Below are 16341 nucleotides of genomic sequence, written 5' to 3'. Positions count from 1 at the left end.
AGTCGCTACTTTCATCAAGCCCTCTTTCATACACCTGAGATAACACGGACGGGACAACCACCAAAATGCTGAAGGAAACATGAGGGGATGGATTGGACTGTCATCTCGAAATTACAGTTGCTCAATGTTCGGGGGCTTGGTAAACCGACAATATTGACTACACTGCTTTCGGGGCATACCCATCAAAAACATGAGGGGATTGGAATGTCATCTCGAAATTACAGTTGCTCAATGTTCGGGGGCTTGGTAAACCGACAATATTGACTACACTGCTTTCGGGGCATACCCATCAAACAAGCAAAAGGGTCTACAACTTCCGGAAGCCGAAGGGAAGTGGTATTCGGCCGGCTGACATTTCCATCGTTCCCTTCATCCAGTTCCCGAACAGCACGATCAGCGAATTGTGGATTTCGAATGGGATGCTTGCTGCGGCGTAGTGGTGTTCCCCGAAATTGATACTCCTGTAATTCGGACTTTAAACTGGTGGACAGCGGAACAAAATTACCTGACTCCGGTCGGAAACTGCACTGTTCATTATGGAAAACAAAGGAACGAAATGCAACATGAGTGGAGTCAACTAGACCCATCGATTGCCAGACAACGTCCGATCAACTGCAATGCTGTGTTTTCTCGCTTCGCGTAAAGGCAGACTACTAACCATTCCCATCGACAATAGACGTGGTTATCTGAAGTCACGCGGGATGGCAGTCAAACTTGCTATCGCCATGTTTACTTCCTTATCATTCTAATCATACTCATTGGGTTTTAGTGCTGCGGATTAATGGTCAATCTACTTTACACTAGGAAACGCCAGAAGGAGTGCCAGGAGATGCATAGTGAATCGGACGAATTGTTAGTTTTGGCAATAAAAAGGATCTACCTACTTTTCGTTACCTTCACTGTTTACACAGCTTACTTTACACGCAAAGTGTCCATTTCTTATAACAAAATACGAATATTATTGTAGACTTTAAATACAAACAGCTGTTGGAACCTCGGTCAGTTCGTGTCAGACCAAACTGTAATTCGTCTCTTACAGGTTTCCGGTGGATACACATTGAACACAGGCATCGTTTTCTATTGATGGGAAGGTTGGTTTGGTAGATGGGACTCTGGCAACCGGTATATCCCGTAAACAGAGACTTACGAAAAAACTACTGAAATACAACAGCAAACATTCAATGTATCACAGGAAGGACTGCTTTATAACCCTGTTAAAAGGGGTATATGGTGTCTTGCAGCGCTATGGACGAACTATGGAAGAAGGAAGAAATCCATCTACTCAGTGTGTCCTAGAACAATGGAAATCCAAGGAATTTTATCAAGAAGTGCTTGAATTGACCAGACGGGTAGTTTTGTCTTACATCAAGAATATATCTGAACTCGCAGAGAGGTCATTGGCTCAGAAAGAATTGTGGTATTTCAAAGGTCACGTTGTTATTGATCAATCATGACGCGGAACAACAGCACACAATGGAATCGCCCGGCCGAACAGCCAATCATGTTCGTAGTTCAGCCTCGGTTAGCAGGACGTATATTAACACGCGTGCAGCATTAGGCAACGCATAAACACCGATATACCGCTACGATCACTAACAAAGCTCTGAAGATGTCATCTCGGTTGACGTTGAAACGGCTGTAATCAAATTGTCCAGCTAACCGAACGACCTAACGACCTCAAGCCTCGTTAGTGTCGGTGGACATCCAGAATTTTTCCGACAGAACATCAAATAGGAACGAATAGTAGAAGCCACCTTCTTAATTTTAACTTATGTCGTAAGTGCACCGCGTCGAAAAACGTAAATATCAAAGACCATCTGATACATAATGTCCGAAAAGAGGTGATATTTGACGCTGTTATATTTTTTCTGTCAGATTCAGAACAAGCGGTCGGGATAGAATGAAATTTCGTGGCCTCTTTTTCTGCCACTGAGTGTCGTAATCTTGTACTTCTCGTTGACATCATTCCAAGGGACAGTGGTAGAGATTCATGGCATCATTTCCAACTCGGGAATTCTTATAGAGCTAAATGACTTGAGCAAGATTTATTGATAAGATCTATTTTACTAATGAAGGGTCATTATTACCGAGAGACATTTATCAGTTGAATAAGTGCAGCATATAAATTATTCCTATTCCATCACATGCGCCAGGCGAAATAACTTGTTTCAAATACAAAAGTGTAACGCTCGCTTAGGAAACTGCCACGCACCCCTGTCCAACGTCAATTGAAAAAAAGCACTCATCAGGAGAGTCTTCGATATTGTTCCCTTCGCCTATGGTTTGATGCCAAATCACCTGCGTAGAGAACGCACTTGAGATTAGGCAATAGCTTTAATTCAATACTGGTGGTCTCCCTTCAAAGTAGCTACTTTGGCAAATCACACTGTATAGACAGGTAGTAAACTTCATATTTTGACGTTATCCAGTCTTCAGGATAACTGGTGTTTGCCAACAGTGCGATTGGAAGATAATTTTTATCCGAGATATCACACTTCAACTTGCATCAACATCGTCAACGCAGTGAGTTTAGGTTTGTTCATTCTTTTGTTTACACTCGGAAGATCAAAGTCCACGTTTCTTGTGGAGTAGAATAGAATCGATCGTAAAGGCGGATAGGGTTTTCAATCTTCCGAATCAGTCATTTATTAAAAATATCGTAATTGTTTAATGATTGTGAACGAAAACAGGCAGCACCTTCCGTAGGATAGGTTTTCTAGGATGTACACCATTTGGGGGCAACTGTCAGCAACGTGGGTTCCCTCAGTGTTGAACAAACTGAAACGACTTCTTTACGAGGGAACAGTCTCGCATTTTTACCTGAGTTGTGCTCATTGTTTTCTCGGATGCACTGAAACCCGGTGAGAATGATCAGACAGACAACAAGAGAGTAAACATGGAGAGAGCAAGTTTGACTGCTCTCCCGCGTGGCTTCATTTAACCGCGTCTGTTGTCGATGGGAATCGTTAATAGTCTGTCATTATGCAAAGCGAGAAAACACAACATTGCAGTTGATCGGACGTTTTCTAGTAATCGACGGGTTTAGTTGATTCCAATCTCATTGCATTCCGATCCTTTGTTTCCCAACATGAAGCGTTCAGTTGCAAACCGGACTCATGTAATCTTGTTTCGCTGTCCACCATTTCACCGAATTATCGAAGGGTTCATGATTATCAATTTGGGGAACACCACTACGCCGCAGCAAACGTCCCATCCAAAATCCAAAATACGTTGATCGTGTAGTTTAGGGACTGGATGAAGGGGATGATGGGAGAGTCAGCTGGCAAAATACCAATTCCCTTCGGCTTTCGGAAGTTGCATACCATTTTGCTTCTTTGCTGGGTGTATGGGCTGAACGCAGTGGGCCATGAACGCAGTGAAGTCAGTGTTGTTGATTTCCCAAACCACCGAACATTGGTCCACCATTTCACCGAATTATCGAAGGGTTCATGATTATCAATTTGGGGAACACCACTACGCCGCAGCAAACGTCCCATCCAAAATCCAAAATACGTTGATCGTGTAGTTTAGGGACTGGATGAAGGGGGTGATGGGAGAGTCAGCTGGCAAAATACCAATTCCCTTCAGCTTCCGGAAGTTGCAGACCATTTTACTTGTTTGATGGGTGTATGGGCTGAACGCAGTGAAGTCAGTGTTGTCGATTTCCCAAACTACCGAACATTGAGTAACTGTAATTTCGAGATGACAGTCCAATCCACTCCTCCGTTTTTCCATCATCACGTTGCATTTTGATGGTTGTTCAGTTCGTCTTATCTCACGTGCATTTAACGAGGGCTCCAAAAAATACCGACTGCTGCGGGTGCGCTGCTCCATCGCTAGCAAAATCTGGACAAAAACCATACGTGTGTACAGTAAATAGTTTGGGCGACCACTCAGCATTTCTTAATTTTGTGTCACACAGATGAAAACCCCGGAGGATCATCAATGCACTCCGATTGGTAGGCTGCTTCGCTATCATCAAAAGAGGGACAATCCACGACCATCCATGTGATCCGTATACGTATGGCTGTTGGTAAGGCAGTCAGTGCGTCTTGATGGAACCATTCTTGATCATCTACAAAGAGAGGATCGAATTAGAACTTGCAGTACTGACGTGAGCATTCTTCTTGTTTGGTCTCCTGTAACCGAGACGATGGGGTCAAGACAGAAGTAATTCTGTTTAGCTACTATTGAAATCGGTGAAGACGTGGTAACCAAACACAACTTCATGCAAGCTCTTCAACCTGACGTTGATCAACTGATTGATGTGAACCTCACGGTGACGCAGATTTGGAATTTAGACAGGTTCGCAACTTGTTTGACCAGTCTACCCTAATGGTCATCTCTCTTTGGTGGGTGGACGCATCTTACACGCACAAGATGAAAGTACCAGGCCAAGTGTCGGTGACAGATGTTTCGACGTCCACCGGATGAACCTTAATGGCATAATGTGCTTCCTAGTGCTACGATGATACTACTTATGGGAAGGCATGCGAGTAGTATGTTCCCGCGTAAATCGGAATTCGTGGAGTCGCACTTTGCATTTGCTTGCAATTGAGGAACAGACAATGAATGTTCAGAAAGTTTCAGGAAGACGATTTCAAGTAGAAGGTAGATATTCAGTTTTTTATACAAGATGCATATGAACGTTTTGCTCCCCTGTCCTTTAGTCTGTAACTGTTTATTTGGCATTTCCGCATCGAAGGCGTTCCTTTCACTATTATCTGCTATTGGTTTTCTCAATCAGTACGCAGTTTTCTAAATGTCAGCCTGAAGCGCTGCCTTATCCTTTCACCTATATATCCTAGAATTAGAAAGCACAACCCTCAGTTTAGGTTTCATTTTACATTGATTTTTTTCTGGTGCTTATTTGCAAGCGAATTTCTTGAGCTGTTGACACTCAACTTAAGTCATGTGGATTGAGGTGGGGCTAATTTACTAAGGATGCTTTTTCGGGTGATTCCTTTTTGGTTTTGTTCACAATGATTCGGCGGTCAAGTTTGTTTCTGTCGGAATTGTTTCCGTTAGGTTATAAGCACTGTGATTTTTTTGATAGATGCCGATTGGCCTAGTTCTTGGTATTCGACAAGTCATTGGATTTACGCCATCGATTTCATCGTTTGCGACTTCCTGAGACTTTACCAATCGGTGTTGTAAATAACAGCAGCAGTTGTAACAACTAATAACTTCAGTTTATATATGCATGCATGCTTCTCCAAAGAATTCGATTTGAACAACGTCACTGCGTTTGTTATGTTCTCCAATGAGGACATTTCCGCTAACCGGTTCTGCGTGAGTGTTGAGGTTGCACGTGAGCATTTTTTTCGCCAGTCACATCCAACTGAGATGTTGTAATTTTATGTTACAACTCTTCTGAAATCGGCAGGTGTGTATTCAAAGCTGGTTGAATAATCTGTGTAAATATTTTCGCGTAAATTTCACTTGGCGCTGGTCTACCCCACGTCAACCTCAGGGCACCTTGGCATGTGTAGGTTTTTGCCAAACGTAGCAAAATAATTTTTACGACAACATTTCAATCACCTGTCATCCGCCTTTTTACCGAATTTTTGGCAAAGTAACCATCCGTTTTCAAGTACTTAAGCCCACCATTTTGAATGTGCGCCCAACGTAGTGAGCGTCGCTTTTTTGGGATATTCAATTGTTGATCCAAACTCCGAGTCCTTTGAGGAGGGGATTTTGAATGCAAAGGTACATTGTGATAAGCAAAGGAAGAAAACTTTTTCCCACAAATTCTATCACGTACTTGCCAAAGCTAAAGTTCAATAGCAACTGGACTGAAGTTTGTCAACTTATGTTGGTTGGAAGATTAAATCTGTCCACTGTCTGGTTATACGTCCTCACAATTTTGCGTCATTCAGCTATCGGCCTCATCACAGATCATGCATGTTTAACAGCCATTCAATGTAAGTGGATAGGTACGTAGCAGGGAAAGCTTAGGAACTTGTTTTCATACTTGGGTGTGCACACATTCACTTTGAGCAGTCAATCAGCTATGGTTTTTATGCCATGACGCAATGTGTTTCCAATGCGACGAGAAATGGTGCAGGTTGTGTGGTGAACACATCCACTTACGTACGTACAGCATATACGGACTGTGCAGTAAAAGTACGAAGGGCTGATTGATGAACTTCGAGTGGATAACTAAACCTTGCTGAACCCATCATATTTGACCGCTGATCCTTCAAGCAAACCACCGTAGGAGGTTATTAGACAAGCGACTTATCTCACCGACGGCGGGCACGACGATGTTGGCAAACTCCATAAGTTCGGTCATACTGAATTTATCCAACATAATGAACAACTCTGATTGGCTGGGGGAATGACGATTTTGATGGGGGACCTCCAAAGTTTCATTAGTTTAGACTGCTACTTAGTCTGTATCCAGGAGGTCCACACCGCAACTTGCGCATCCTGTTGGGTGGAATTGCTGGAAATTAACTTCCTTATATCCAAACGACGTATAGGGCGGGATTTTCGTACGGATTCCAGTTCTAGACATCTGTGAAGCATATACGACGGATGATGAGTGACGAGTAGTTGATTTTGACCAGGTTGAGCAGTGTCCAAGATTGCAACGTGATGACCAGATAAAACAAACAGATTCTAAAAAACAAGTGGTAATAAGTAGACAATCGTCGCAAAGCAAACTACTTAAAAAGAATAAATGAGTGAAAAACGGCGCATATGAATAAGGTGTTTGTGGTCCAGCTATCCAATGGTGTTTCAGTTCTTTGGCGAGGAAGGAAACAGGACTTTGGGACTAACGGCGTGTGGAGATAAACTCAGACTACAGTCAACTAAATGATTTAGTGCAATGCTGTTGACCGTCTTGTTATGTATGCTTCGCAATGCGTATGTGTTCCTTTTTCTAAATACCTGCGAAATAAAAATGTCAAAATATCATCGCAATGTACTACTAATAAGGTTGCCAAAAATCCGTCGACAGCCCACGGCCGGTTTCGCCCTTTTTGGGGCCCATCAGGTAGGCTCATTCCCCGGGTTTCCGTCAACCTCATGTTCTACTTGAAAGCAAATTGCACGGAATTAGCGAATATACACTCATTTGCAACATGAAATATGAGGCGGCCTGGTGCAGCATAAGGTTGGCAGAAACCCGTGGACTGCGCCTACCCGATGAGCCCCAAAAAGGGCGAAACCGGAGGTGGGCTGTCGACGGATTCTCAGCAACCTTATGAGTAGTACCGTACAAAGATATACATGTATCGCGATATCTCGAATATCGTACCGACTGAAACATGAGGCGGCCTTGTGCAGCACATTCAGTTTCCTGAGAACATCACAAACGAGAGATTCAGCTGGGTTACAGGTGAGTCTCTCGTGCTACTTAGTCTGTATCCAGGAGGTCCACACCGCAACTTGCGCATCCTGTTGGGTGGAATTGCTGGAAATTAACTTCCTTATATCCAAACGACGTATAGGGCGGGATTTTCGTACGGATTCCAGTTCTAGACATCTGTGAAGCATATACGACGGATGATGAGTGACGAGTAGTTGATTTTGACCAGGTTGAGCAGTGTCCAAGATTGCAACGTGATGACCAGATAAAACAAACAGATTCTAAAAAACAAGTGGTAATAAGTAGACAATCGTCGCAAAGCAAACTACTTAAAAAGAATAAATGAGTGAAAAACGGCGCATATGAATAAGGTGTTTGTGGTCCAGCTATCCAATGGTGTTTCAGTTCTTTGGCGAGGAAGGAAACAGGACTTTGGGACTAACGGCGTGTGGAGATAAACTCAGACTACAGTCAACTAAATGATTTAGTGCAATGCTGTTGACCGTCTTGTTATGTATGCTTCGCAATGCGTATGTGTTCCTTTTTCTAAATACCTGCGAAATAAAAATGTCAAAATATCATCGCAATGTACTACTAATAAGGTTGCCAAAAATCCGTCGACAGCCCACGGCCGGTTTCGCCCTTTTTGGGGCCCATCAGGTAGGCTCATTCCCCGGGTTTCCGTCAACCTCATGTTCTACTTGAAAGCAAATTGCACGGAATTAGCGAATATACACTCATTTGCAACATGAAATATGAGGCGGCCTGGTGCAGCATAAGGTTGGCAGAAACCCGTGGACTGCGCCTACCTGATGAGCCCCAAAAAGGGCGAAACCGGAGGTGGGCTGTCGACGGATTCTCAGCAACCTTATGAGTAGTACCGTACAAAGATATACATGTATCGCGATATCTCGAATATCGTACCGACTGAAACATGAGGCGGCCTTGTGCAGCACATTCAGTTTCCTGAGAACATCACAAACGAGAGATTCAGCTGGGTTACAGGTGAGTCTCTCGAAAAAACCAAATTAGTTTGCAAGTGAGTGTATATTCGCTAAAAATGTCAGAAATTTAAAGACTAGGCCACTTCATGACGAACATGGTGGTAGGCTGTCCAAGAGTTTTCATTGGCCTTATGAGTAATGTCGGATGAAGTGAAGCCTCACAATCCTTTCATATGGGACTCTCTCAACCCACAAATCCCAGTGAGTAGAAGAACGAATTTTTTAGGTAAGTGAAAATTTCGGAGCGGAATTTACGAAATATCCTCAACTTTGATCACATGATTTGAGAGTCAACGATGATTGGATGCAGTCTGATGCAATGGAAACAACTTCATAAATTCCATCTGAACATCCTCTTCAAGAGATAAGGAGAGATAAACAGAACTCGTTAAACAAATGAGATCAAGTTTTTAACTGAGACTTTTCGGTGGAAGAAAGTGCACATTTCAGGAGAAAAGTAAAAAAAACCCATCCACGTTATCACAAAATTCATGACGTTGTGGCTGGAAGAAATTGCAATTAAAGTATAATTAAACTGCAACTCAGCCTTGACATCTAGCAAATATTAGGGTGGATTTTGAAGCAACCTGATCCCTAAATTTTGACTGCTATAGAGAAAGAGTTTTGATTTCACTTAGTAAAACGTATCTCTCTCCGCCGTATCTGTCTTTCCTTAAAATATGCTTCAATAAAGCATCTGATCCATCGCACCGAGTAGCATCCAGTGATTTACTGCTTGAAAAGTGCATAATTTGACATTGCTGTAAAAGTTCAAAAATACACATTCCTTGAATGCATTATACTCGGTTAATCATATGACTTTATTAAAGTATGAGGCTCACTGGGACTATCATCTATAGTTTAGTTCTGACTGTAGTGTGACAGATGAGGTGAATGCACGAATCTTCAAGACTCGGGCCGCGCTTGATAATTTGAGACACCTATGGTGTCAGAATGGTTTATCCCTGAATCTGAAGTGACGTATGTATCAAGCTACAGTACGGGCTGTTTTGTTGTATGGCTGTGAGACTTGGCCTATTCGAGCAGCGGAACTGAGACGTCTTCAAGTGTTCGACGATCGTTGTCTCGGGACCATAGCTCGTGTGGGTAAATGCCGGCTAATCCGTGTGTGTGTAACGGGTACTTCCATTGGAGAATGTGTCCAGCACCAGGAGCTGCGTTGGTTGGGACATGTATTACGTATGCCGAACCATTGTTTGCCGAAGAGAGTGCTGTTTTTCATGCCCAACTCAGAGTGGCCTAAAGAGAGAGGTGGCCAACCCTTGACTTGGCAGAGGAATACGAAGGAGATCACGAAACGCTTGCGTGCTGTCGGTGCTACTCGCCTTCCAGGATGGGGACCGCGTGATCCTCAATGTGCCTGGTTGGAGACACTACAAGATATGGCTGCCAACCGATGTCAGTGGCGTTTTTGTTGTCAGTTTCTATCCAGATCGCCTGAGTGAATGTATGGAGGTGTAGGCACCTCGGAATGATTGTGGTAAGCTAGCACTAAGTCATTTCCCCGTCCAACTTTGCTCTTTTCTTTACAATAAGGCTTTCAATTAAATCATAGTTGTACGGCATTGAAGCAGCGTTGTTGAACACTGGTGTCATGCTGTCGGTGGTGATGATGTCATCACCTTCACTGAGTGGATAATTCTCCCTCACGTCCAGCCACCAAATAAATATATGTATTTTATATTATCTTAGTTATATTGCGTATTATTGCATAGCACACATGCCATATTACGTATACTAGTTGTTTCAAGGTACAAACTTAACCAAGGTGTAAAATATAACAGCGATTGACAGCGAGCTGAACAGTTAGCATTCAGATTATAAACGACCCGTGCCCAGGGGGTGGAATAGTATTATAACCCATGTACGTATATAGTTATTAGTTAATCTGATCCCTTAGACGTGGCTTTCCCAAGAAGTAATATGTTGGCCTGCTGTAAACTGCGAGCAGCCGCGAGCCCTTACAAGACTCGACAACCAATCAAGTGGTGTCGTACGATAACGTTCGGTCAATCACGGATTTCAGAACTGAGTGATCACCCAAATGAGAGAACCAGAGAATGCGGACGCGTGTGTGTGAACGTGTGCAGCAGTACGTGAATGGACGCGAAAATGTGCTAAAGCACACTGTGTTATGTGGGAAAATGGTTCGCTACAAAAATCCAGCGGCAGGAACAAAAAAGGAAAGTCGAAAGTCACATAGCTCTGGAGAGGAAAACTACTGGGCAAGAGAAACAGAAGGAAGCAAGTGAGAGGTGGGTGCATTTATCTCCAATCGGCTTATCAGTACCAAATTACCAATAACCAGATGAAAAAATTTCTGAATAGTGCCCCTATAGAAGGAAAGGTGGCAGTCACGTGAATACGATCTGATTGGCCAGCGTTGGCACAGTTGCAAATCTCATGCTAAATCACAGTAGGTTGGGTGGCACATCTGGGGTCGATACTTTGTTCCCACGAGCACCTCATCTGCACGAGCAACAACTCTCGCAAAGATGCATTTGAGAAACGGATAGTCTCAGTAATGGGAGCATGGTAAACTGAAGTTAGCACGTCCCAACGGTTATACGGTGTCCCAAAAACAGTCTTACAGAATCTCTCCTTAAAGGTGACTACACAAATGCCAGACCAACGCTGAAAGTGATGTACAACACTTTGCAGTGGTCGGGGTTCAGCCATCCAGAGGGTTTTGGACGCAAATCCCACTCTATATAACAGTTCACACGTGACTGGAACGAGGTGACTCAAGTGGTTAGAGCGCGAACTTATTAACCGCAAGGTCTGTGGTCCGAACCCTCTGCCTCTCGACTTCCCCTGTCTAGGCTCGGACATCCTGGCAGTATCCCAGTGCCCATGCAACCTTCGCGTAGCATGGCAGTTAGGCGCCGGAAGGGTGCTACGGCCGAACTATTTTTTTTCACACGTGACTGCACAGCAAGTTGCATGGGTAGGGGCGATAGGTGACTGAATTCACAAACGGTGTAGCAGCGGTCGGGAATCCGACATTTTTGCCACTTACCACAGTCATGGACCGACGGATATACTTTGGCCACTAGCCATCGGGTAGATTTGTCCTTAGCGTTCATTAGTCTTTTGATTCACTGGAACTCACTTTTTCTGAAGTACACCGGGACCGCAACTATCAGTCGATGGATGCCTCCTCTATGCACTCAAAAAACTAAATAGGACACTCAAATTGTTCTAGACTTAGCATGAGTTTTGTAACTGTTTTATCACCGACAGATCAAATCATATTCACGTGACTGCTGGCCCCTCCTCTGTGTTAGAGACACCATACAATCCTGTCATTCGGTTGGTGATAATTTGGTACTTACGAGCAAATAGGAACTGGGCGTATGCACCAATTTCCATCTTCCAACCACATTTCTTTCTAAGATGTAGATCTGTCTTAGTTTCCTAAAACAACGAATGGCCTATCACCAGTCCGGGTATTCTCGGACTGCAGATAGTATGGTCAGTCTTTTTTTTAAACTGAAAACGTCCTGTCGGTCAGATCTGCGACGGGTTTCTAATTACCAATTCCACCGACATATTTAGGAGGTTATAGTGCCTAGTATGTCACTGTATTAACTCGACTGTTTAACGGTTTGTTTGCATTGGTACATCCTATCTCCCTTCTGTTAGAAATGCACCCATAACAAAATTCCAGCTCAATGCGCTCGGCTCTAGTGTGTTACAGATATTGTTTAATTTCCTCATTAATAATGAACGAGTATGTTCGAAAACGATACAGGCTATTCATGATTCCCACATGATAATACCGGTATGGGCACCTAGTAGCCCAGTTTTGGGATAAGTGGATCAATATCGCACCAGTTGCAAAAAAGATTTAAACAAAATCCCTAGAAGACTTTTGAATCACTTGATCAGAAGGCGGCAGAGTAAGTTGGTTTCATACATCTATCAACGTACCGCACAACCAGATGTCCTAATACCGGTCAATATTTGAACACTTCCGTAATCACTCGAGTTCCACATCAAAACACAACACAGCACTCTTTTCACAGGAAATCGTCAAAGCCACTCCTCTCGGAAAAAGGATTCTCCAGCATCACTGTTGACGTACTGATGCAAAAATCCAAGGGCTTTTCGGAGTGCTACGAAGCTGGCATGAGTTTCCTTGCTCCTGGATTGTTTGCCAATTATGTCTCTAGCTGTTATGTCTGCTGATTCGCCGATCTGTGGTATCTGCTGCTGACCCACTCCAGTTTCCAATGTCCGAAAAAAGACTCACAGAAGGGAACACAACAGCTATATTCCGAACAAGCGAGTGCGAGAGCAAAAGTTTCAACGGCCCCACGCTATTTAAAGGGGACCTTCTGACATTGATCCAGGCTGTCTGATAGGCGTTAGTTAACACCCATCAACATCGATCGTGCCTCTATGAAATGCCTGAGCGCTGATCACATTCGGTCGTGCTTCTGTGGCAGGCATGAGCACTCATCAGGTTTTGCTGAATTGATTGAATGATTGACTGGCCTGGATGCTTGCCGGTTTTCCTGTTGATATTTTGGTGGAGCAGTAGGTTCCTGGTTCCGGTTCTGAGGTTACTTTCAGGGATCTGACCTTCCTGATACTAGCAATGGCTTCGGTTCGCCGATGCTTTGCTACTTGGTTGTTAGATTTCCATTTTGTTATGGTTTGAGTTTCTTCCTTGTCATTATAATTTAAATGGTGTCGTTTTTGGAGTTTTCCACTTTTGTTTTTGATTGTCTGATCGTCTGTTAGAGATGCATAATGACTGGAATTTGTTATGCCGGAGAATTCGGTTGTGGTTTGCATCTTTTGCTTTTGGTAGGCAGTTCACTCATGAATAAACTGTGACTATACGACCGATGTTTTCATCCACAGAAAATTACTTTACCAAACGATCATTAAGAGACACGCAGTTACGCCAAATACTCAACAATTTGGTTTAAACGGGAGGTTCAGGCAATTCCCAGCAGATTCACTTTTTCATCGTGTTATTTTTCAACTGAATGTACAGCATCGGGCCACCTGATCTTTAGGTTTGTACGATACTTGAGATATCACACTATATTTTTCTAAAAGGAACACTACTACTAAGGTTGATGAACAGTTTTCGAGCAGTTTTCAGCAATATTATGTGCAGTTTCTTTCAAGATCCGGATATCTTTTCCTTAGAAGATTCAGTAGTAGGTGCAATTTACTTTTGTAAACGAGATTAAATATTGTTGGAGGAGAACCTCCTATCCAGGAACGAGTTGTTTCTATTGGTTACCTCAAGGCTAGGTACCTGACCTGCTGAGATGTTTTTAATAATTTGTAGATCGCGCGTCTGTGGGTGCACTTCCAGATGGGGGAGAAAGTGCTCAGTCTGCTAAGCCCACTGTGAGCCCCAAAGAAGGTCCCGTGAAACCCGTGTTTGGAGCCACTGCATTGGTTAGGGGGGCCGAAACAGAATCTATTCCCTGTACAGACTTTCTATGCCTGTGCCTACATGAAATGGATGCTTTCACCCTACTGCTTTTCAAACTGTACGTTGAACAGAGTACCGGAGGTGCTCGAAAACGACCAACTAAAAGGCCGTATTGTTCTGTCGGAGGGAGTCGTGCATTCTGGAACAAGTCAGATTAACTAGGCAAAATAGGACATATGAAAAATAGTGACAGAGGAGCCAAGGGCATTATTAAGTAACTTGGCACAGAACGGATGCAGGGTAGACACAGGATGGATCACTTGATACACTGTTGTTATCACCCTACATGTCTAGACAGCGTTGAACCAATAGGATGTTAGCGCCCATTCCTTGAGGTGTTGCTTCCGCTTGTCTGTGTTTAAGTGAAACACGTGCTCACAGGTCCATTGAAGAGGCCGAAATTCCCTTTGGGTATCTACTGCGACCCCCGCCTCCCCCCCACACACGCTGGAATTCCAGCCGCATTTTTAATGGTTACGTATGCCTATCGACAGACAAATCCATTACACAAGTCTCCTATCGACAACAAATCCATTACACAAGTCTGAAAGCAAAAATAATCAAATATTTTTGACTGAGTGGATGTCACAAGCGGAGCATGAACCCATGTTCACTATATGGTTACTGACAAACACAAAAGCTAGAAATGTCTCACCAATAAGTCGGCCGAGATTAGGAACGAGCAACGTAGGATACACAAGACGAGATTTGAAACCTAGACAACTAATCGGAAATTGTTTAGCGGCTTTCAGACGTCAATGTTATGAACTAACGGAGAAGTCCCGAGAGGCAGGTCAGTCGATAGACATTTCCAGGTTAGCTACCGGACCATCGTTTGAGGCATCGAGAGAACCACTCACATCACCCAAGTGTGAACACGTTGACCTGTGCAGACATGATAATTCAGGTGCATCCTCAGCTGGAATGTCTGAGTTACAAATCCTGACACGGTCGAGAAGAAACTGCTGACGAACTCTATGGGAGGCAGAAGTGTAGTCAAATTCTTTCACTTTTTGGTGTGGACTAACATACTCTGTAAACCTCCGAGTTCCTTAGAGAAGATAGAGAAAATGAATCGACTAATCAAAGGAGGATCGTGACTGTGAGGCCGGGCTGTTTCCATTAGGAGGGGGTGTGCGGCCACAAAACGGGATCATGAGCTAATAACAGCCTCAAATCCGAGGCATCAACAAGAATAGTTGAGACTCTAGTCTAACGTGAGATGCCTGCGAGCGTATGTTTGACCGTTAAGCCAAAGCATTCGTTGGTATAGAACAATGAGATAAATTATGGTGCAGTTCTTTAAAGACGTAGTTTGAACATCAAGATGCTGTTCAAAGACTCTGAAGTCAGTCGTTAGAACGCGATTTAGCTTACCGGAAGCTTTATGATTGAACCCGACCTCTGCATCCCAACATCTTCTGCTTGGGCAAACTGGAAGTATCCCAGCCCTCGCGTTTTCTCCGAGTGGCATAGCATTTAGGCACCGGAAGGGTGCTACAGCTGAACGATATAATATTTTTGTAACAGTGTTACCTAGAATAGTGTACATTCGATATTGGAAGAAGAATTTCACAAGGTAGGTGGAACTCCCGTCTGAGAAGTCGTTAATTAGAGAACCACTCAACACATGTGACTATGTGATACGGATTCCGTGATTGAATGATGAGCGGCGCTATATCTTGTTCAAGTGAGGGCCGAGCACATTGCTGTTTAGCTGCTTACAACCAAACGGTCAAGTGTTCAGCCATTGGCTAGAAGATCCCAGACTCGAAACTCCCCACTGGAGTTTTGTGAGATGCGACTACTTCCCGTCTTTTCACCGTAGAGTGGCTCCCCTGAAGAAGAAATCTCAATGGAAAAATTGGATACCGCCATTATGGGACCAGCAAAGTTGTAATGTGTGACGATTGCAGCCTTGATCCGGAGAAGTTTGAATTTGTCTTGGCCAGCAAACAAGGCGGTTATTCATCAATGTGACATTAGTGTGACGAGACAGTCGTAGCCCCTTAACAGAACAGTGGCGACGAACCCACAACCAGGGGTGAGTTGCACTCTTTAATGGGCGTTCAACTCATTTACCAGTGATTGATTCTTAGGAAAATAATACTCGATGGACACCATCCATGCTTTAACGCTGCACCTCATGCCAGAACGGACGTCAGTGAATGCTAAATGTAGGCAAATGTCTAACCCAGGAAAACCCCGAAGGACAATGGATTCATTCAGTCGGAAAATGTTTCCGGGTCTGAAGTTGTTCCGCTACGGAAGGACGTGCAGTCATGTTTTTTCATCCGGGTGATTTTGAGTTTCCAGCGTATTTCTGTCGGAGTTGTCAAAACCATCTCCGTAAAGCCAAACTGGCGGGCAAGTTTTAATGAAAGAATTCGCGAGTTCCTGAATTCTAGGTGAAATGTAACATTTTTATGCTATTCAGGTGTATGGTTGTTGGACAAAGCCAAACTGGCGGACAAGTTTTAATGAAAAAATTCGCGAGTTCCTGAATTCCAGATGAAATGTAACACTTTTATGCTATT

General features: G+C 43.6%; 1 protein-coding gene across 1 annotated transcript; it reads right to left on the bottom strand.

Moving 5' to 3' along the window:
* Positions 1 to 218: 218 nt before the first annotated feature.
* On the bottom strand, positions 219 to 587 carry T265_08594 (hypothetical protein; the record flags this gene model as incomplete). The annotated part of the gene is made up of 1 exon (XM_009174446.1): positions 219 to 587. One exon carries the CDS (start codon positions 585 to 587, stop codon positions 219 to 221), a length of 369 nt encoding a protein of 122 aa, XP_009172710.1.
* Positions 588 to 16341: the final 15754 nt, after the last annotated feature.

This window comes from Opisthorchis viverrini (genome assembly GCF_000715545.1).
Source record: "Opisthorchis viverrini unplaced genomic scaffold opera_v5_225, whole genome shotgun sequence".
NCBI classification, from domain to species: domain Eukaryota; kingdom Metazoa; phylum Platyhelminthes; class Trematoda; order Opisthorchiida; family Opisthorchiidae; genus Opisthorchis; species Opisthorchis viverrini.
The sequence above is the reverse complement of the archived record's forward strand: the minus strand, read 5'-3'. Positions and strand labels throughout refer to the sequence as shown.